This window comes from Delphinus delphis, chromosome 9 (genome assembly GCF_949987515.2).
Source record: "Delphinus delphis chromosome 9, mDelDel1.2, whole genome shotgun sequence".
NCBI lineage: Eukaryota > Metazoa > Chordata > Mammalia > Artiodactyla > Delphinidae > Delphinus > Delphinus delphis.
In genome coordinates, this window is record NC_082691.1 from 78,386,234 (window position 1) to 78,408,504 (window position 22,271).

General features: G+C 36.9%; 1 protein-coding gene across 1 annotated transcript in view; it reads left to right on the top strand.

The window, feature by feature from the left end:
* The window catches only part of CPED1 (cadherin like and PC-esterase domain containing 1), a 300,032-nt gene extending 283,744 nt beyond the window's left edge, over nt 1-16,288 (top strand). The window contains exon 22 of the mRNA XM_060020793.1: nt 13,967-16,288. Within this exon, the coding sequence (XP_059876776.1) occupies nt 13,967-14,206 (240 nt within the window). The 3' untranslated portion in view covers nt 14,207-16,288. The remainder of the gene's footprint in view (nt 1-13,966) is intronic.
* Nucleotides 16,289-22,271: the final 5,983 nt, after the last annotated feature.

Consider the following 22,271-nt stretch of genomic DNA (forward strand, 5'->3'; position numbering starts at 1 on the left):
TCCTTAATTTCCATAATCATGATTTAAGCACGTCGGGTAAAATTACTTCGCTTATTTGATTTTATAATTTTTGTGTGCAATTATTATACACAAATTGTGTTTTATTAAACCCTATTTCTAATGTGTGCCACCTTGATGGCAAGCTATATAGGTATTGCCCAGATTATCTCTGTTGATTCTCGAGCAGTGTTATCCATTTTGATGTTTTCATGTTGGAGCTGAAATACTTCTGGAAGCATTCGCCTTTCCAGTTACAACATGGAACTGATAAGATCATCTTTCTCAACTGACTCCCTTTATCACAAAGTCTCTAAACCCATTCATCACTTGGGCATAATTGTTGCTTAACTCTTGAACAATTTGTACCACTTGTACCTCAGGAAGTTTCCAGTGCTGACACGGATGTTTTATAATCTTTCTAAACCATCACCCAACATCTTGAGTCACTGTTAGCTTATTATAAACAATCAAGAAAATCGAAAGCTTTTTGCAAAGGATGATTTGATGATGAATGTGGCAAGCCAAGAAAACGTAGATTACTCGTCTCATACAAAACATTAAAGGCAGAAATTCATTAATAACAACCATTTCTTCCTCTGTGCTGGACTCAGGAGCTGGGAAAGGAATTTGTCGTATAGTAAAAGCAAGCATTAAGATCTACTGTATTAGAACAATAAGATTTTGGGTTTGGGAGCCTTATATCTTCTGGTGTTCAATTAAACCATTCCCACTATAGATTCATAAATACCTGAGAAGGATTGCTGTAATCATCACAGTAAGATCTTGATGTGTTCTCTTTGATTTGTGGTGAGAATTCTATCCTAGACATAACAAACCTGCTCCAGTGGGCTCTTGCTGCCATAGGTGAGATTAAAGGTCTTGGGGTGTCTCTTTCATCTGTCAAGTCACCAAGAGAGGATATGTTGCCACCATGAATCTATAAACAATTTCCTAACTGGTGTGCATCAATTTCGACTAAAATGTTCCTGCTGATTAGAAAAGCAGGTGTTTCTCTTCATGGGTAGAAGTGGAATTTGTTTTCCCAGTGTTTATACAGGACAACAAACAGGATCCAGGTAGCTGTCGCCCAAGAGTGGTTTTGGATGGTGCCTTTAGTTATGTGGCAAACATCTACTGTGAGTGAGCTAAAACCTGGAAAGGATACAAACATATTACCAGCCCAAACCTGGCTGCAGAAGGGGCAAACCCACAACCAATTGTTATGCACAAACTTTCTATGATGTCTCTGTTTTCTGGCAGATGTCGCTCTAGCTTTTGACTCAGTCAAAAACAAAACAAAACAAAGCAAAACACAGAAACCCTCCGGCATCACCGCCCAGCTCTAATATCCACAGGTTTCCTTTCATTCTTGCACCTTGGAAAGAAGAGGTTTTCAGTTCTTTGCCAGAGATGATTTCCTGTTATTATTTAATCTTAATTAAATTAACAAAAGCTTATCTGGCCTAGAAATGTTTTCCTTCTGTATTGTGGACCTAAAGGTTTTCTCTTTTTCCTTCAAACTTTCAAAGTTTATTATGAACACAGTTGAAGAAAAAAGCCTTTAAATTCATCTCTCTAAAAAACTGAAATATTGACTTTTCAAGAAAAAATAACTGATTCAAGTATAGTCATCTTACATAGCAGATCCCAGAATTTAACTATCAGCATGGCTATTTTTAATAAGTTAGTAATAGAAATCTAATTCAACAAATTTTTGAGTGTCTGTGTAGGCATTGTACTAACTGCTGTCAAATGAAGTAGTAAACATTTTGTAGAATTCCTGTAAGCGTCTCAAACTCAACATGTTTCCAAATTGAGAATTAATATTCCCTTTACGCTCTCTTGTTCTCTCGTATTCCTGAATTCACTCTCTTGCACTGTCATTTACAAGCTAGGGTCATCCTTGGCTCCTCCTTATGTTTCTTCAGCCCCCTAGCAACTTCCAACCAGCTAGTTACCAAATCCTGTTTACCTCGTAAATATTCTTCCAAGTCTTTCCCCTATACTCTGTTCCAATTGCCTCGACCACATTTATTCTTTTACTTAATTGTCCAATATTTATCTTTTGAGTCCAGTTCTTGAGCTAAACAGCAGTAATGCAAAAATAAATAAGATACATTTTCTACATTTAACACATTGTAGTCAGAGAGTCAGGCATAAAAATCCATACTATGAAACAATACGTTAAAGAGATATAATAAGGTATTATAATAATACCAAGAAGGGGCACCTAATCCAATCTGAGGATTGAGTGAACCTCTCCTTGAAAACTACCCACGTTTATTATTAAAGGATGAGTTGGTCCTAGTCAAGTAGTAAGGTAATAGCAGAAGGAACCATTCCAACCCCTAAGACAATGTGAACCAAAGTAGCTTTGAAATAACCTGATGTTCTCAGGAAATCACAAGCAATTCTATATATTGTAGAACATCAATTATAAAAGGGGACTGGGAAAAGTAGGCTAGGGCCAGATCATGGTAAGAGCTTAGACTTTATCCTCTAAGTGATGGAGAGTCAGTGAAAGGTTTTGGAGAGAAGTGAGATGAGCGCATCTTTGTTTCAAATAGGTTAAGTCTGAGAACCATGAGGAGGGAAGATTTGAAAAGGACTCAGCCAGGGAGAGAAGTTAGGAGACTTTTTCAGAAGTCAGGTAAGAGATGATAAAGGCTCACCCAGACCTGGACAGAGACAGCAATCATAAGAGAGAAGCAGACAAATAGAAGCCCTATTAAATATGTATCTGTAGATCTTACGAGTGGCGTGAGGGTGTAGGAAGAATCAAAGATGGTTCCTAACTTGGGTGACGGATTAGAGAACTGAACCGGCAGTTGAGACATGGAGTAACTGAGAAGCTACAGGCTTAGGGAAAAGATGAATTCCGTTTTGAACATATTGTGTTTGAGATGCCTGTGGGACATCCAGGATGCCTGCCTGCATCCTAACAGGCAGTTGGAGATACACATCTGAAGCTTGAGGGACAGGATGGGGCTGGAGATTAAAAAGTTGGAAGTCCTCAGAAGATAGGTAATAGTCGAAACGATGAAAATAGATCATCCAAAGAAAGTGAGAAGAGTAAGAAGAGTTGAGGAAGGGACCCTTGGAAACACCAATATTTAAGCCAAGTTGGGAGAAATAGGAGCATTTGCATAGAGAATAAACTGTTAGAGGAAAGCTCTAGTAGAGTGGGGTACCATGGAAAACCAGAAAGTGAAAATGTGTAAGGAGAGATTGAAACAGGGTTAATGTTGTCCAGTGTAATAGATAACTCTATTAAGACAGGGATTTTTAAATAGTCATTGATTTTTGGCATTGATAAGGTCCTTTCGTACCATATTAAGAGTAGTTTCAGTAAAATATTGAGGGCAGGGAGCAAACTACAATAGAATGAAGAGGTATAAGAAGTGAGAAAAGGTAAAACCTTTCAACAAGTAGCAATAAGAAAGAGGGGGAAGATATTGGATTTAGAAGAGAAAGTGATCTAGGGGCAGTTTATAGGAGGAACAACTTTGGCATGTTTATGGGCAGAGGGGGAATAGTTAATACTAAGGGGTAGAGTGAGTATACAGGAGCAGGTAGGACTGGTAGAGGAAGGCTCCTGACAATGTGGGAGAGGACCAGGTCAAGGACACTGGTAAATAGTTGTAGGATGCTGGTAAATGAACAAGGTGAGATGGAAGGTCTTCTTCCCTGTCATTCATTTGCCCTAGACTATTAGAATATCTTCCTCTTGGCACCTTCACTTTGAACTACTTGAGTTCATCTTTCCTGCCCCCGCCAGGTGTAATGTTTCTACACTGCAAAGGGAATGGTGTCACCTGAAATCTTTCAATGGCTCTGTAACTAAAGAAGAGTCACAGAAGCTTTCACGACCTACCATTCCCACACCCCGTTTTTTGGAAGATAATTCTAAACAGTCCTTTCTGTGTAAAATAATTCATGTTCATTCCATTTGCAAGTGAATTCTAGCCTTTTCTAGTGGCCGATTAGATTCAAGATCGGTGCCTGGTGAGAATGAATTCATTAGCCATAATGGAGCCCAACCTTTCCTGAGATGGATTGGTACAAAATCCTCTTCCAAAGGGACCATCCTCTGTGGAATGGTGGACACCCAATAACATCAGGGTATCTCTCTTAAGAAGGACAGTTATAATGGAGGATGAACAAAGAAAAGTGTCAGTCACTCTACGTTGCACTGGTACTATATCCCCAGGAGGCAGCTATCCAGCCCAACCTCTGCACTACTGGAACATGGAATGTCAGTATGCCTTAGAAAGAGATGCTGACACATCACTATTTTATCTCATATTCTGTGCAATGAACGCTCATTGCTGGAGGTTTCACTACCAACCTTTAAGTGCCAAGCTGAGATGGACTTTGAACTGCTTTGATTAGCATTTTTCCTACTTTAGGTTTTAGCGTTCTAGCCTGGTGAAAACAGGATCTGCAGTTTGGGAAATACTGTATGCCCTTCCACTTTAAGATTCTTAAATAGTATTAGTATATTAAATGATCCCAAAAGCCCTTACAGCAAAGAAACAGTTTAGCTTAGTTTGACCCAGTTTTTCCCAAAATGTTGGCCACAGAACCACTTTTCTTTTTTTAATAACAGCTATTAACACCTCAGTAAACACACTTTGGGAAAACTAGCATAGACAATAAGGTCTAAAATCACGTTTGGAGTACAGATTAAATGTGGCAGATTGACCACAAGCATTTATCTTCTCTTCCACTTGAAACTCCATGAAAAAGACTTTAAAGACATAAATCTTCACCACCACCACCACCCAAAAAAAAAAGACAGAATAAGAAATAACTCATAACAGACAGAATTCATTTTAAGAAGTTTGACTTAGCCCGCAAAGGAATTTACAATGTAAAGTGCCTAACAAGGACCTACTGTATAGCACAGGGAACTATACTCAATATCTTATAATAACCTATAATGTAAAAGAATCTAAAAAAGAATAGATAGATAGATATATGCACAACTGAATCACTTTGCTGTACACCTGAAACTAGCACAACACTGTAAATCAACTATATTTCAATAAAAACTAAAAAATATATTAAAAATTGGTTCCTAGCTTTAAAGAATAAAAGTTCATATTTTCCCTAAAAAAATAAAGTGCTTAGAGAGGAGAAACACCAATTATAGGAGGGGCACCCTTGACCCGCGGATCGTCTGAATGGCTCAGACCTGAAGGAGCCACGTGCTGAGGAAGGCAGGGCTACAGCACACGTCAGAAAACAATTGGTTAAAAGTCTGTGTGCAAAACTGGTGGACCCTGCGTCCCTTACCCCAACCCATGCAGTCAAGAACCTACAACCATACATATGATTTCTTTTAAAGTTGAACAGCAGAGAGTCTAGACTCAGAAACACAGGGAAAGCAAAGAGCAAACTAATCTAGAAGCTAAAATCAGAAAGCCAAAAGTGAAATTGGCTGCTGAAAAGTAGAGCCCCCAAACTTCTCCCCAAGCCCCCTACATACCAGCAGTCAGTCAGTCATGTGCCACCTCAGACAGGATGCTGGAGAGCTCTTCTGACAAGAAATGCAATGGCCTAGTAGATCTCTTTTAAAAAGGCCAGGATAGTGCTGGGCAAATTCCTACAGTGATTCCAGCACTGAGAAATGTTGGTCCACACAAATTGTTTTCTAAATAACATTTTAGTGCCATATATATATATATATATATATATATTTTTTTTTTTTTTTTGGGCCGCTCTGTGCAGCTGCAGGATCTCAGTTCCCCTACCAGGGATTGAACCTGTACCACGGCAGTGAAAACTCAGAATCCTAACCACTAGGCCACCAGGGAACTCCCAATAGTGCCATATTCTTAAATATAAATTCTAAATTCAGGAGAGATGGATGGAAACAAACACCTGTGAGTTAAGATCAAAATAGATTCCAAGACACAACATGTCCATCTAAATAGAGCAGGGAAGTAACGAAGCTTGAAATCGATTAGACTAACAAAGGTTATTCAAATAGTATCAAGAATCCAGTTACATGAATACTCACCCACTTAGGAAACTGAGTTTAAGACAGGGAGTTAGTCTCTGGGGAGCTGCGTAGAAGTGTAAGATAGAACCAACAGTTTAACATGAAATAGGTAAACTACTGATCTGTAGTTCCCTCTAATGAATATTCCCACTTCAGAGCAGAATTTGTTCCCAAAGTCAGGAACTGAGCTCTGACTGGGGACAGGAATGAAAAAGCCTCAGCTGTCAGGTAAAAAGTGTTGAAGATTTGGAGGTAGGATGGGAGACAGAGACATTGCATATCTGGAAACACCAAAAAACAAAATGAAAAAAAGAATCCTCATTCCTAAAGAAAACTTTAGTCTTGCCCTCTAATCCTCAGCATCTTTGACCCATTCAGAAGTTGGACTCCCTTCACTCAAAACATAGCTTGTTTCATGTGGCCATAATTAAATATTGGGGGTGGGGGGGTAGATGAAAGAATTCCTTATTATCTGTAAAAATTGCGTGATTTCCTGAAATGAAATTATAAGGACTGGCTTCTAGCTATTGTTTGTCACTTTATTTTTATTCTATTTCTGTGAATTCTTAAACTAATTTTGCAGCTGGTCATAACTTTTGTGACTGGATCTTGGATTGAATGCAGAATGACAATACCAAATAAAAAGTACTTCAATAGTATACATTCATCTTAAAGGATTGTGTTAGCAGGTTTTGCCTGGTCAAGCTCATGTTTTCTAACCTTAAAAATCCATTACCCTCATTCCTCAGACCCTACCCATGATTGTGAAACACATTTGTAATCAGAGCATTCCCCCCTAATCTGGTCTAGAGATTTTGGAACACTGGCACCACTGAAAATTGTTTTCTATTTTGTTCTGTGGATCTGGAACCACATCAGAAGTTCCTTGGGTGTTATTCAAGTCAAGATCAGTTTTAGAAAAGGTATTTGCTTGTAATCTGCCTGACACTTTTCCAATTCACCAAGCTTTCCCTTTTTATATTGGCTTTTTGAAAATTCATAGTAGACCAGACACTATAAAACTCTTTGAGGAAAACGCAGGAAGAACACTCTTTGACATAAATCACAGCAAGATCTTTTTGACCCACCTCCTAGAGTAATAGAAATAAAAACAAAAATAAACAAATGGGACCTAGTGAAACTTAAAAGCTTTTTCACAGCAAAGGAAACTATTAACAAGACGAAAAGACAACACTCAGAATGGGAGAAAATATTTGCAAACGAATCAACGGACAAAGGATTAATCTCCAAAATATATAAACAGCTCATGCAGCTCAATATTAAAAAAACAAACAACCCAGTCAAAAAATGGGCAGAAGATCTAAATAGACATTTCTCCAAAGAAGACATACAGATGGCCAAGAAGTACATGAAAAGCTTCTCAACACCACTAATTATTAGAGAAATGCAAATCAAAACTGCAGTGAGGTATCCCCTCACACCGGTTAGAATGGGCATCATCAGAAAATCTACAAACAACAAATGCTGGAGAGGGTGTGTAGAAAACGGAACCCTCTTGCACTGTTGGTGGGAATGTAGATTGAGGGTGGGGAGGTGGTGGTGTGATGAATTGGGAGATTGGGATTGACATATATACACTAATATGTATAAAATAGATAACTAATAAGAACCTGCTGTATAAAAAAAAATTAAATTAAATTTTAAAAAAATGATACAGCCACTATGGAGAACAGTATGGAGGTTCCTTAAAAAACTAAAAATAGAATTACCACATGATCCAGCAATCCCACTACTGGGAATACACCCAGAGAAAACCATAGTTCAAAAAGACACATGCACCCCAATGTTCATTGCAGCACTATTTACAATAGCCAGGACATGGAAGCAACCTAAATGCCCATTGACAGATGAATGGATAAAGAAGATGTGGTACATATATACAATGCAATATTACTCAGCCATAAAAAGGAACGAAATTGGGTCATTTGTAGAGACGTGGATGGATCTAGGGACTGTCATAGAGAGTGTAGTAAGCCAGAAAGAGAAAAACAAATATCGTATATTCACGCGTATATGTGGAATCTAGAAAAATGGTACAGATGAACCGGTTTGCAGGGCAGAAATAGAGACACAGATGTAGAGAACAAACGTGTGGACACAAAGGGGGCAAAGCAGCAGGGGTGGGGGGGGGATGAATTGGGAGATTGGGACTGACATGTATACAGTAATAAGTATAAAATAGATAACTAATAAGAACCTGCTGTATAAAAATAAATTAAATTTTTAAAAAAGGAAATTCATAGTTATTTTAGATGCAGCAATTAATTGACATGGTAACACATTCATTCTGATGACTATTTTATGTGAAATCAATTTTGAGTGTTGAAGTTACATGAATTTAATAGTAAAAGTTGCCATGTACTTTTGTCCTGTAATTTATAACACTTTTTCATTTGTTTGGGAAGTCTTACAATAGCCATTGACCCAAACCAGTCAAGTTGAATTATGGGCATTTGTATGCCTTCTAAAATGTCTGTGTGCCCAAGTCCTTAATTATATAGAGATGTGGAAAGATATACGATCATAAAGTGGGAGACTTCTTAGCATATAAGAAGCCTAAGAGAAAGCAAAAGTTACTTCTACACACCAAAGCACAGATTTTTTGTTGGACTGAGTCACAGAAAAATGTGATCATCTACATAAGCTATAATATCTTATCCCCATTGCAGCCCTTGATTCCAGCTCCAAAATTACTCTCCAAGTTTCCATAGATACTATAATAAAAATCTATTACTGTTTTGAAACACTATAATCCTTACTTAAAAGTCTATTCCTATTTGTAACTTAATCTAAATTTGAACATTGCTGTGAGAAAAAAAAAATTTTATTATTACACTTATACTTGTGATTAGGGAACAATGCTGACCTAACAGGTTATCACACTTTATGGAGACCAATTGTCCTTCACTCTCTCTTCCTAATTTTAAGTATAATTTGACACAGCAAAGTCACAAAAAGAAAATAATGACAACAAAACTAAAGACAAGGAGTTACTTTGGATTATTTTAAAGTGGCAAAAAAAGAACAATAAAACTCCAGCTAACACATGTTTCAAGTAATGTAAACATTTCCCCAATCACATGGGTATGTGCTATTAACCATATGTAGTAGTTCCTTTTTCCTCTAGGTAGATGCGTCTCTTTCTCAGTTGTTGAGTCGGATGCACCCAGATTTAGAGAAGCTTTTGGAAGCGTCAAGACGTTAGTATTTGTCTCTGATTGAGGTGACCACCGTCCACAAACATCTAGAGTCCTTTGTCTCTGGTTCAAGGCCTAAATCTTTCACCATTTTCTAATAGCTCATTTTTGTTGTTTACTACTATCATGCCCCAGAGATAAACCTAACATTTGTATTGCTAACACCTCTCTTTCAAAGCCACATTCCAGTCGCCACTGTAGTTGGAATTTAGTAACCCCAAATGGTCCTCTGATTTTGGAAGGACTCACATGGGCACATTTCTACACATGAGATCAAAGGAAAGAAACAGTTCGCTCTTTACTGTACAGGTATCAAACATCCTTCACTTGCATAACATTTCCAAGACTTAAAAATGTAGCTAATTCCTCTTCCTCCACTTTAGAGTCAGTAAGAGTAGGTAAAGTACAGTAATATTTTGAAACTCAGAGATAGCAGTTTGACGGCAATATCAGACACCAAATTTTACAAATAAGTTCAAAGAAATAATAGCTGTGTGAGCAAGTTATCATGGCCACCATAAATTAGCACTGTCTCCTTAATATACTTACTAAGGAACTATTCATTACACGGAAACAACATGGTGCCTGACCTTGGGGATCTAAGTCTCAGACAATGTCTTTGAAGTCATTTCATTCTTGTTTTTACTTCAAGTGTCTTAGACATGTGTCTTTATATAGTCCCCTTGAGGGTAGGGACCATATCTGAATTACTCCATGTGTTTCCTAACACAGAGAAGTCTGAAGATTGAAAGATGGATATTATATGGCAAAAATAAATCATAAATTTTAATTTTGTAAGATACAGCATCACTTTGTTTCTCTTCTGCTTTTCTATTATAAAAGGATTACATGAATTCTTGCTAATGCTAAACATTTTTAAATAATTATATACAATAAAAACAAAAATACTTTTGTTTTTACACTACACACACCCCCTCAATTTTCACTCCCTTCTTCATTGGAGACCCTATTGGCAGTTCGGCACTTAGCTCCATTTTAAACACACACTCTTGATTTTAATCCCGTGTAATTAAAACTATTAGGCTGGGCTTCCCTGGTGGCGCAGTGGTTGGGAGTCCGCCTGCTGATGCGGGGGGCCCGGGTTCGTGCCCCGGTCCGGGAGGGTCTCGCATGCCGCGGAGTGGCTGGGCGCGTGAGCCGTGGCCGCTGGGCCTGCGCGTCCGGAGCCTGTGCTCCGCGGCGGGAGAGGCCGCGGCAGTGGGAGGCCCACGTACCGCAAAAAAACAAACAAAAAAAACAACTATTAGGCTGTCAACATTTATGGTCACTGGATTTATATGACATTGGGTGCTATTTAGAACTACCTTATTTCTCTATTAAAATTTTTAGAGAACGGGCAGTTTATAAAATACATTTTAACCTGCAGTGTGAAAATTTCTGTTTTTTTCTATCTCCGTATTGAATTCTTCTTATACTTGCTTATACAGACAACAAATTGAGTCCATGGTAGGTTGATGGTAGACTCAAGTCCTGTTGATGAATGAATATCTGGTATTGAAAGTATCCCCTCATCACTGCTTTTTTTTCTTTCCAAATGGTCTTGCCTATTTTCCTACATTTATTCTTTAAGATCTGTTTTAGAATTCCTTTGTCACATACCCCCAAATCCTGCTGTGATTAAAATTGGAATAGCTCTTTAATTAACTTGGGACGATTTGACATGTTATGTCTTTCCATTTATTCATGTTTTCTTTTATGACTCATTAAATTTTTGACACATTCTTCACCTGTGTCCTATAGATTATCATTGAACTTGATGAAGTTGTTTTAATATTGTAATGAAATCTTTTCTCTAATATATTTCTTATTAATTATTGATAGAATATAGAAAGCTATATAATTTTTAAATATTAACTTTAAAATATCTCCTTATTTTACTGTAGATTTCTTTGAGTTTTCAGGGCAAACAATCATATAGCTACAAATAATTCTTTGGTAATTTCCTATGACAAAGTATTTCATAATATTGAAGCTTAACATTCCTGGAATAAATTGTATGTGTTACTAATACAGCCCATAATACTGCTAGAGTTTTTAAATGCTCCTAGATTCCATTTACAATAACATTTTGGGAGGATTTTTTATGTCTGTGTTTTGACAAATCAAAATTGAAATCATTCTTTCTCTGTAGATTCGTCAGCTTTTAGGATTCATCAGGGTGATACTGGCTTAACAAAGGAATCGGGAAACTCATTATCTTCGATTATTTCCTGAAAAATAGTTTTCAAAGGAAACCAACTGACTTAGGTATTGTTGGGCCAATCCCTGGCGTGGCTGTGTAGGGGTCAATCTCATATAGCATAATAGAAGTTTTCCCTGTAGGAGGCATTAGGCTGGTCCTCAGAAGCTGGCGGAGACGCCATCATTCCATCTTCCTTTCTCAGAGATCATCTTAGTGATTTAAAAATAGAAGTATATCATCAACCTTCCCACTGTGATCTAGCAAAATACTGACACTACTCCCAAGTGGAAGCTACATGCTTCAGCAAATACACTGGAAACAGGTATTTTTTGTATATCCCTTTTATGAGTCACTTTCAAGATTACTGTAAGCATTTAAACTAGCATTATCCAACACTGGTAATGCAACATTAAATGCAACCCTGAAATCACACAAAACATTAAAATTTTTAAGGAATATGACCTTTTTGCATTGGGATGAACCTTTTTTTATTTTTCATGTAATTAGCATGCAGATCATCAGGCAATTGAAAAAGCCAGAACTTAAGATAACATTATATAAACAAAATTAACCTTATTTTGGCTTCAGAACATTGGAATAATATTTTTTCAGGGTTGACTGTAATATTTATGCTTCAGTGTTTCCTTAAGTAAACTTCCTTAAGAATGTTCACTTATCTTGCTATAGGTGAATATAAACCTCCTCCAAAATGGACAAAACCTTCAGGAAAACATTGGTGCACCTCCCCAGCCTATCATATTTAAAGTTATTGTACAACCAAACAGACGTAGAAGGAGCGGTGCATAATAGAAACTCACAGCGTCGGGACCTGGAATATTAATCAGTGCTTAACTGCAGACTGAGCTGTAAATTACGATCCATAGGGATTCCTCACCACAATCCGCTGATTTCACTGAACTTCTTAAGAGTTACTTCATCTGAGGGCCTGATCCTGAAAAGCCAAACCTCCCATAGTTACAAAAAAACAATTCATTTATTTGGGGTTAGCAGGGTATATTGTCTTTAAAAGGCATTCCTGTTATATTTGTCTTCAAAATGGGAATAGCTTCAATGTTTTTACGATTACAGAGTAATGCACATTCATTGCAGTAAAATTAAAAAGTCAAGACCAAAAATTTACGAAGAATACATTTTAAATTGCCTATAATTCGTCCACCTAAAGATCACTGCTCTTAACCTTTTGGGGTAGACTGTTATAGAATTTCTATTCAAACAACTCTTCTAAAATGGTTCCCTCTAACTTACAACATAACTAAAAATACCTACCTTCGAAATAGATCGCATGCTACTTTTTTCAAATATTCTATATTGTTGGAACTGTTTTCATCGCATTCTTTTATATGGGATCAAAAAATATGTACCTAAATCATTACATAGCCCTCAAAAGAATTTTAAAAATCCATATGTGCTAGTGTTGCTTTCATTAGTCATCAGTAATAAATAATGTGTCCATAGTGACTGAAAATGTCTTACAGTTGCATTAATTTGATGAAATTAAAGATTTGCTATTCACTTGTAAACACACCCAAAAAATTTTTGCCAGTATTTTCTCTTTTCCCTACTTCTCAGCCCTCCCCTCCCCCAGTCTCTCTGGGTCCCCACCTCGTTTTCTCTGACTTTTGTTGCTAACTCCCTGAGATATATTAGCCCAGTGATTAAAGCTGACAATTATAGGATTTCACCAGAGCAAAGTTTTACATACTGTACAAATAGACAATAAATATGGCCTCTTTGTTTTCATGTGTGTGTGTTAATATTCATAAAATGTGCATGAAGAGAATCCCGAAGAAACTATAATATATGTTGCTTCTGGGGAGGCTGTTGAGTGATTGAAAGTGAGGAGAAGAGATGGGAAGGAAACTTTTTATTATATACTCTTTTATGCTTTATAAATGCTTATACTGCCTATTCAAAACAATTTTAAGGTAAAAATATACATATGTACAAACATTTATAAAGTTATTAGCTTAATAGAGCATAGGCTGCGCCTTCAGATTCCATGACTTACTAAGTGCCCAGAGAAATGAAACTACTAACTGTAACAGCATCAGCTTATGGGTGTGCAATGCAAAACTATTTTCTCTTTTCTCTGCAAATAGTTGTAGCTATCATTCTATAAAAGGATGCCATGACAGGCTTAGAGTACCATGTTTGAATCAGTGACTCAGGGAAGGCATGTTAGTGTCCTCTGGATGTTAGCATCTGGCCTAAACACACACACACACACAGCAGTGAGGCAGAGACACTCTGAGACTACTCCTTAGTTGTATTAAAGACAGCTGCCCTGAGGTAAGAAAAGGGGCAGAAATTCTAATTTCAACCTTGGTCCTTTTTGAAAGATAAGTTACATTGGTTCTTGGTCATGTCAATCATATTCATGTCCTTTGGGCAACATCTGTAACATCTATGTGCTAGAGATGTTTTTTTCAAGTTTGTGAGTTAATTATCCTGCTCTTTGCAAGGACTCAAATGTCCTTGATTTTACCTATTTTTTTTTTTTTTGCTCTTTATTTGCAGGTAGTGAAATCAAAATTATCCAAAGAATATCACTTTCTTAAAATGAACCGATCAAGAAATCATATTGTGGGAAAATATTTCAGCAATCAAAGCAAAGTACAACAACGACAACAAGACTCTGTAACAAACGTTCAATCACCGTATCATGTCAGAGGTCCAGTTAATCAGGTTTGCTCTGAAATCCTTCTCAGCAGGATGTGTGCCAGTGAAAGAATTGTGCAGACTCTGCAGAAGGACTGAACTTGGAAGAGGATTCAAGTCACTCACCCGGACGATGGTTTGGTAGCCAAATCCTGTGCCTGATGTGTGTTTTGGTTCCACCACCCATGCTGAGGCACGCCGGCACACGCAAACACACCAATGCACACGTAGCTAAAAAAGTCATAACACTTCCTTTTTCTACAGCTTTATAAAGGTAGGATGTGCACATGGAAATCAGCTGGTTTCAAGATGAAAGACAGAACTAGAAAATGGTGACCTGAAGTATAATCATAAACTAGATCCACTGTGGCCTGGGTATTGCATTGTGATAATAAAGAGAAATATAGACATTTGAAACATGGGGGAAGAGATAATGCTCTTGAGTATTGCCTTATCATCTTTATCGTTACCTTAGTATTGGAAAGGGGAAAAAGGAATTACATTACACCTGCAAGTGGGGATGACGCTTGTGCCCTTTACCAGGAGAAAACATGGCTTTGATGAGGCTTTAGGCTTTGTGAATCCAATGCTTATGAAAACCGCTTCTTCCTAGATTTTTAACATCCTATAACTGAAAGGAAAAGAATCGTAATGCTCCTCCAGGGAATTCTAAGAGATTCTCTGAAAGCGATAGGAAGTGTAATATTTTACAGTGAAAACACCAATATATTTTTTTGCATTCTTTGTAGTTTTCATAAACATTCCCTCCTAGCCTGTCTGTGAACTTGGATGGGTAACTGCAGTCTAAGTTGATTAAATATGTAATTTTAAAGTGAGAAAATATAGTTCTTCTTGGGTTACTTTATTGTGTTTCATTGATGATGTTACTTAAGAAAGCTTTTGTTTGCTGTTAGAACTCTATATAATTTAAGATTGCAATTATATTTTATGTAAATATTTTGCAAAGGATTAAGCATTCTCAAGTGCATAGGCATTTATTTCCAGAAAGCGTTTGTATATGTCCACAAATACTACTCTGTTACTAGTAACTGTATTTTGATTTTCCTGAGCAACTGTATCTAATTCAGATTTAGAAAAGACAGAGAATTATTTTTTTATAAAACCGTGGCATACGTGTAAAACATATCTAATCCTAGTACTGAGAACTTTCTCTTCTATACTTCAAGTTTAAGATAGTAAATTTTTTTATGGTACAAACACTTTGTTGTGAGATAACATGTCACAGTTACAATGGCTCTTAAAGGATTATTTTCCTTTTGGGGAAAAAAGGCTGAGAGGGTTAATTCAGTATTTAGCTGAAATTACCAAATGTACGAATACCTCAATTTCATTACTATACAAAAACATAAAACTATTTTGATTGATCAGTTCCTTAGTATGAATATCCACCTCCTTTAAATACTCTATTTTTATATATATTTTTATATGAAAGTAAATATGAATTTATATTTAACAGTCTTAAATTATATCTAGGCACAAAAATCACTTGATATAAACAATACATACCTGCATATGACGATGATAAATTTTTTAAAAGAATGGTACAGAATTAACTTTTAAAATGAAAGATTTTCTAGTATCTGCAGCTATATGCAAGCATCATTTTTAGGTTTTCAGTGGTTTTTTAATGATATAAAATGTTGCCAATTCATGTAGCTTCTTCATCCTGTTTTAATGTACAGTATTACATATTCTGTAACAGATTTGTAGTCAGTGGATTTCTCTTGTAATTTACTGTCAACCTAACTGTAATACACTTCTCACTGAGGTTAACTTTGCATTTACCTCTTCACCATTGCAATAATAATGGATTTTAGAAACAATTTAATAATACAATTAATAAATGTCTTACTAGTAATAGTCTGTGTTTAGAGAGTATATTTTTTTTCCTTTTTACTGGAGGTATACACCATACAGTCAGTGATCCCTTGGCAGAGATAGCATCCCATGGATTCAACTACTAACGTGTGGTTCAATAAGATGAGATATACTTCCTTCCAACCCTGATGTTCTCTAAATTTTGATCAAATGAACTCCCTGCTGTACAATGACCAAAGCTTTTGAACACAGTGCAGTGATGAGTTTTGTTTATAAGGCACTGAAATGCTACTAATCATTTTAGTTACTCCTTAATTGAATAAACTACATTTTATTTACCTTGGGGAAATAAGTGTGTGTGTGTTTGTGCACGTGTATGTGTGTGTGCGCTTAACAAGTTCATAATTTGAATGAGAAAAAATAGAGTACGCATTTTCACATATCTTTCGATGTAAAGGTTAAAGGAAGTGAATTATTTTTGGTAAAAATTGATTAGTATCCAATCTAAACTAAAGAAAACATTTATAATATTAAAAGTCAAGAATAACTGCATAAGCATTTCCAAGCATCCCTGTTGACATTGTGTGTGTGTGTGTGTGTGTGTGCGCGCGCGCACACGCATGCATTTAAAGGCACAGTACACTATTTGCCAGCCATCCAAGTAGGCAAAGAGGATCCCATAGGGACATATGAAAAAGAAGGTTCACCATCGGCTTTATACTTGGATCATTTAATCTTCTTTATGTAGTTCCCTCTGTTCTGCAGTCTTTGCTACAGAACGATTCCCAGAAGGCATTGGGAAAAAAAATCACTGATTCTTTAGGATTCTCTGTGTATAGTATCATGTCATCTGCAAACAGTGACAGCTTTACTTCTTCGCTTCTGATTTGGATTCCTTTTATCTCTTTTTCTTCTCTGATTGCTGTGGCTAAAACTTCTAAAACTATGGTGAATAATAGTGGTGAGACTGGGCAACCTTGTCTTGTTCCTGATCTTAGAGGAAATGCTTTCAGTTTTTCACCATTGAGAATGATGTTGACTGTGGGTTTATCATATATGGCCTTTATTACGTTGAGGTAGGTTCCCTCTATGCCTACTTTCTGGAGAGTTTTTATCATAAATGGGTGTTGAATTCTGTCGAAAGCTTTTTCTGCAACTATTGAGATTATCATATGGTTTTTATCCTTCAATTTGTTAATATGGTGTATCATGTTGATTGATTTTGGATATATTGAAGAATCCTTGCATTCCTGGGATAAACCCCACTTGATCATGGTGTATAATCCTTTTAATGTGCTGTTGGATTCTGTTTGCTAGTATTTTGTTGAGGATTTTTGCATCTATGTTCATCAGTGATATTGGCCTGTAGTTTTCTTTCTTTGTGACATCTTTGTCTGGTTTTGGTATCAGGGTGATGGTGGCCTCGTAGAATGAGTTTGGGAGTGTTCCTCCCTCGGAGAAAAGGGAACCCTCTTGCACTGTTGGTGGGAATGTAAACTGATACAGCCACTATGGAGAACAGTATGGAGGTTCTCCATAGAATTATTCTCCATAGAACTACCATATGATCCAGCAATCCCACTACTGGGCGTATACCCTGAGAAAATCATAATTCAAAAAGAGTCATGTACCACAATCTTCACTGCAGCACTATTTACAATAGCCAGGACATGGAAGCAGTTTAAGTGTCCATCCACAGATGAATGGATAAAGAAGATGTGGCACATATATACAATGGAATATTACTCAGCCATAAAAAGAAATGAAATTGACTTATTTGTAGTGAGGTGGATGGACCTAGAGTCTGTCATACAGAGTGAAGTAAGTCAGAGAAAAACAAATACTGTATGCTAACACATATATATGGAATCTAAAAAAATATAATGGTTCTGATGAATCTAGGGGCAGGACAGGAATAAAGATGCAGATGTAGAGAATGGACTTGAGGACATGAGGAGGGGGAAGTGTAAGCTGGGATGAAGTGAGAAAATAGCATTGACATATATACACTACCAAATGTAAAATGGATAGCTAGTGGGAAGCAGCCCCATAGCACAGGGAGATCAGCTCGGTGCTTTGTGACCACCTAGAGGGGTGGGACTGGGAGGGAGATGCAAGAGGGAGGGGATATGTGGATATATGTATACATATAGCTGATTCACTTTGTTATACAGCAGAAACTAACACAACATTGTAAAGCAATTATACCCCAATAAAGATGTTTAAAAGAAAAAGCATTGATTCTTGAGATGGAAATAGTTCTGGTAATGTTTATGGGGAAAAAATAATGCTGTTCTGCATCTGATATTTCTTCTTTTAGTTCCATTTCACTGAAGGATTCCAAGAAGAAATACAGAAACTGGTCAAAAATTATGTAACCCAGTAAGAGTCATTTCAAAGCCGTAATGCTTTGGCATGGTGAGAGGGGGGTGAAGAGGAGTGGCGGGTGTCTAATACAGTGATAAGTTAAGAACTCAGAGAGGTGATCAGGGTTGGATTTTATTAAATATTATCTTACGGGCTCCTTAATTTGAGCAAATACTGAGAGAATCATCAGTATCTAAAATTTTTCTCTGAGCATTTTTATCTTATAAAAAGAAAGTTAAAAATGTCATCAAAATCAGTGGCTACGATTATTGTATTTAAAATGAACAAACAAGACTTTGAGTAAGCTTATATGGGCTGATAACTTCAAAAACATGTATCCAAGTACAAAACGATACTGCACTACAGCATATTCTACCATTTTGACTGGATCAAGGAGTAAGTGCTCTGCCAATACTACTGTAGTTTTTTTTTTTTTTTAATATGTTTTTAAAGTTCAAATGATTTTGACTGCTCTTCGGAACCAAGGCTTTTTTTTTTTTTTTTTTTCTTTTTTTAAGGGCTTCAAAATGCTTGGTTTTTTGGTGGGTTTTTTTTTTTTTTTTTTTTTTTTTTTGGCTGTGTTGGGTCTTCATTTCTGTGCTAGGGCTTTCTCTAGTTGTGGCAAGCGGGGTGGGGGGGGCACCCTTCATCGCAGTGCGCGGGCCTCTCACTATCGCGGCCTCTCTTGTTGCGGAGCACAGGCTCCAGATGCGCAGGCTCAGTAATTGTGGCTCACGGGCCCAGCCGCTCTGCGGCATGTGGGATCTTCCCAAACTAGGGCTCGAACCCGTGTCCCCTGCATTAGCAGGCAGATTCTCAACCACTGCGCCGCCAGGGAAGCCCGGAACCAAGCCCTTCTGATAGATCACTTCAACTTAAGGAGATGAACTAGACGTCGTCAGAAACCCCTACTAAAGACAGCAGGATACTGCCAGTCCCTACAGACTAGATTTTGTATTTGCCCCAGCTTCCAAGGTTTCTTACTGTCAAAGAGCCTTTTATCATGTTTTTACTGCGGCTAACTGCTATTAGCAACTTCCATATTTATTTTACGGTTCAGTCACTTGGTGTATGGGGCTGTAGAACTCATTTTTTTCTAACTGATTCAGACCGTGCAGTCCCCTCCTAAAATCATGCTCCATTTGTTTTCTCTATGTTCGTTGAAATATAAAGAATTTGTTTTATAGCTCTACTAAATGTCGGACCACTGTGCTTTACATACTCAATACACAATCAAAACACCAATTCTTAAAACTTATCAAGAGTATTTACAATTTGTAAGTCTATCTACAGTGTAAATAAAGATAATAACTTAAACCCAACTCATGGTAAGAACAAAATTGAAGCAGCTACGTTTAGAAAACAACACTATAAAAGGATTCCTACAGATTCGTCATATCTAGGTAAATTAGATTTTCAATCTGATTTATGCTGACTGGTATCTTTTCCCAAGTCCATAGCACTCTGCAAAGAACTGTTTTCACTTAGTTTTTAAAAGTCTTTTTCCAACTCTTTATGTAATATATCTGGGGGGAAAATTGCATTTTAGATCAGGTTATGAGAAGACATTTAATATATCTAACCAAGTTATTTTCTTAAGAAATTTATGTGTAGCTTCATATTATTATTTCCATTACGTGGAAAAGTCATTCTTATAAAAATCATTAAAATATTTATATCTTTTAAAAGCAAAGTAATTACAATTGATTATAGGCACATCAGAATTCAGAAACAATATGGTGTCGTAAGTATAAAGTGTATTCAGCTGATTCTCAACTTGTAGTGATTTTTCTTATTTTATGGTTGGCTGGTGAAATACATCAATTTGATGCAGCTTTTAGTGCTAGGCTAAACGGTTTAATGGTGATGGTATGTGATTTATTTATATATTTTGTTCAATTGTACTTCCATATTTAAAAGATAATAAAATCTGTTCAAAATCGGTAGATTAAAATCTCAGTATATGGCATCAAGGTCAACATTTTGATTTACTTTACAATCCATAATTTAATTTTTTATTTGGTCTATAATTTGTCTGCTTTTAAAATTAAATTATGAATTTGTATATTAGAAAAAATTTTTAAGAATGTTAAAATAAAATGGGCCTATGTTGTAACATATGTTCAGTCATATATCCACTGATCTCCACTTTGATATGAGGTTGTTTGGTCTTCTGTAGATCTTCTTACATTAATAGCTGAAGGTTTGGGATTCAGGACTCTTGACATCCCTTTGCAGTAAAAACATGGAGATGAGATTATGGTACAAGATGCCACACTGCAGCCAGTGTTAATGCTTTAGGCCCATCACCATCAGAACTGGTTGGAAAGGGGGGCTACAGCAGAGGAGAGAGCCTCTTCCCGCACTGGGTTCTGGGATGGATAAAAATTATGAGCGCCTCCAGCTGCCTTTGACAGACCCTGGACATCTCTTCAGACCTCTTCTTAATACACAAGTCACTTTGGAGGGTCTCATTCCTAAGTAAAAAATAAATAATAATTTTCAAACTTTATTGGACCCAAAATTATAACTTAGATTAACCAAATAGCAGCTGAATGTGCCTTTAATGATACCTTCTTATTTATAATCAGGAAATATAGAAAGTGACCTCTAACCACCAACATAGCATATCCTCTGGAGAACTTGGAACAGCAATCCATTCCTCACTTCATTTTTTTTTCGCCCATGGGATCATTCACCCTACCGCTTGTCCTCAGCTTTGCCTTTGAAACTGAACATGTGTGCAGTATTTTCCGCATGCATTTAATATGTAATACAAGATACATTTTAAAACTTACATTTTTACTCTCTCCTCCTTGCCTTAGTTACATGTAACATGAAGCTTATGTTTTAACAGTCATGAGCTCTCCAGTTTTACAGTATCATAAAAAGAGTTTATGAGCCTTTTGTTAAAACTCGGTGCCTATGTCATAGGCAGGGCATGAAATTATTTTCAGCTACTTCTTCTACTTATAAGATAAAATTTGGTCTGAATTAAGAATCACACAGGGGGAAATTGAAACAATGCCTTTGTAGCCTAAAATGAGTTTAGTCATCAAATGACACAGATTTGGGTTCACCAGTTTCCACCACATGTGCATACCCCCCGGGGAAAACCTGGTCTCTGTTCATACTTGTCTCTAAAAAGTCCCCATTTCAATGTTCACATTAGTTATGCAAAATCAATGGCATGTTTTTAAAGGGTGTGGATACAACCTTAGCACAAGTTATTCCTGCCAAGAACAGGAATCATTTCAATAGGATGGAGTTTCCAGGGCCATGTTGTTGGTAAACACCGGAACTCTCTTGGCCACCTACCCTATAAATAAATGGAAATCTTCCATGAATTATTTATGGATTCTGAGATGAGGCTGATACAGACATTGTATCTCAGATTTCTATTTCCCAGAAGGATGGGCAGTCTCAAGTGGGTGATCGGCCTAAGTGGTATTTTTCTGTTTCCTGGGGTCATCATAAGCGTTTGAAGTACTGAGTCGCTGGAAGTCGATTTCTCTCCCAATGGCAGCCCCCCTGGGCAGCATCTTCAGTAAACTGTTATCAATTACAGTGCAAATAAATGCCTTCCCTTCACCACTGAGCACGGACTTGTTATCCTGCCTCTGCAGACATGAAAGCACGAACTTGGAGGCCAAAACCAAGCCTTCTCTGTTCTGTGTCTGGGCAGAGGGTGTGTGTCAAATAAGGGATTCAGAAATGGATTCTGGATTATTTTAAACAAAAGTTCATACTGAGAAAAAAAATACACATACACCCACTTGTGTAAATATGTGTTTCTTTGTGTACATACACATGCACACAAAACAAAATAGATGGTCAAGAGGTACCAAATCATCTTTTAGCCACTGTATTAGTTTCTTTGAAACATTCCTCTTAATTTTGATTTATAACGCTGTGGAAAGCCTTTAGAATAACAGGTTCTCCATCTCTGGAGGCCTCA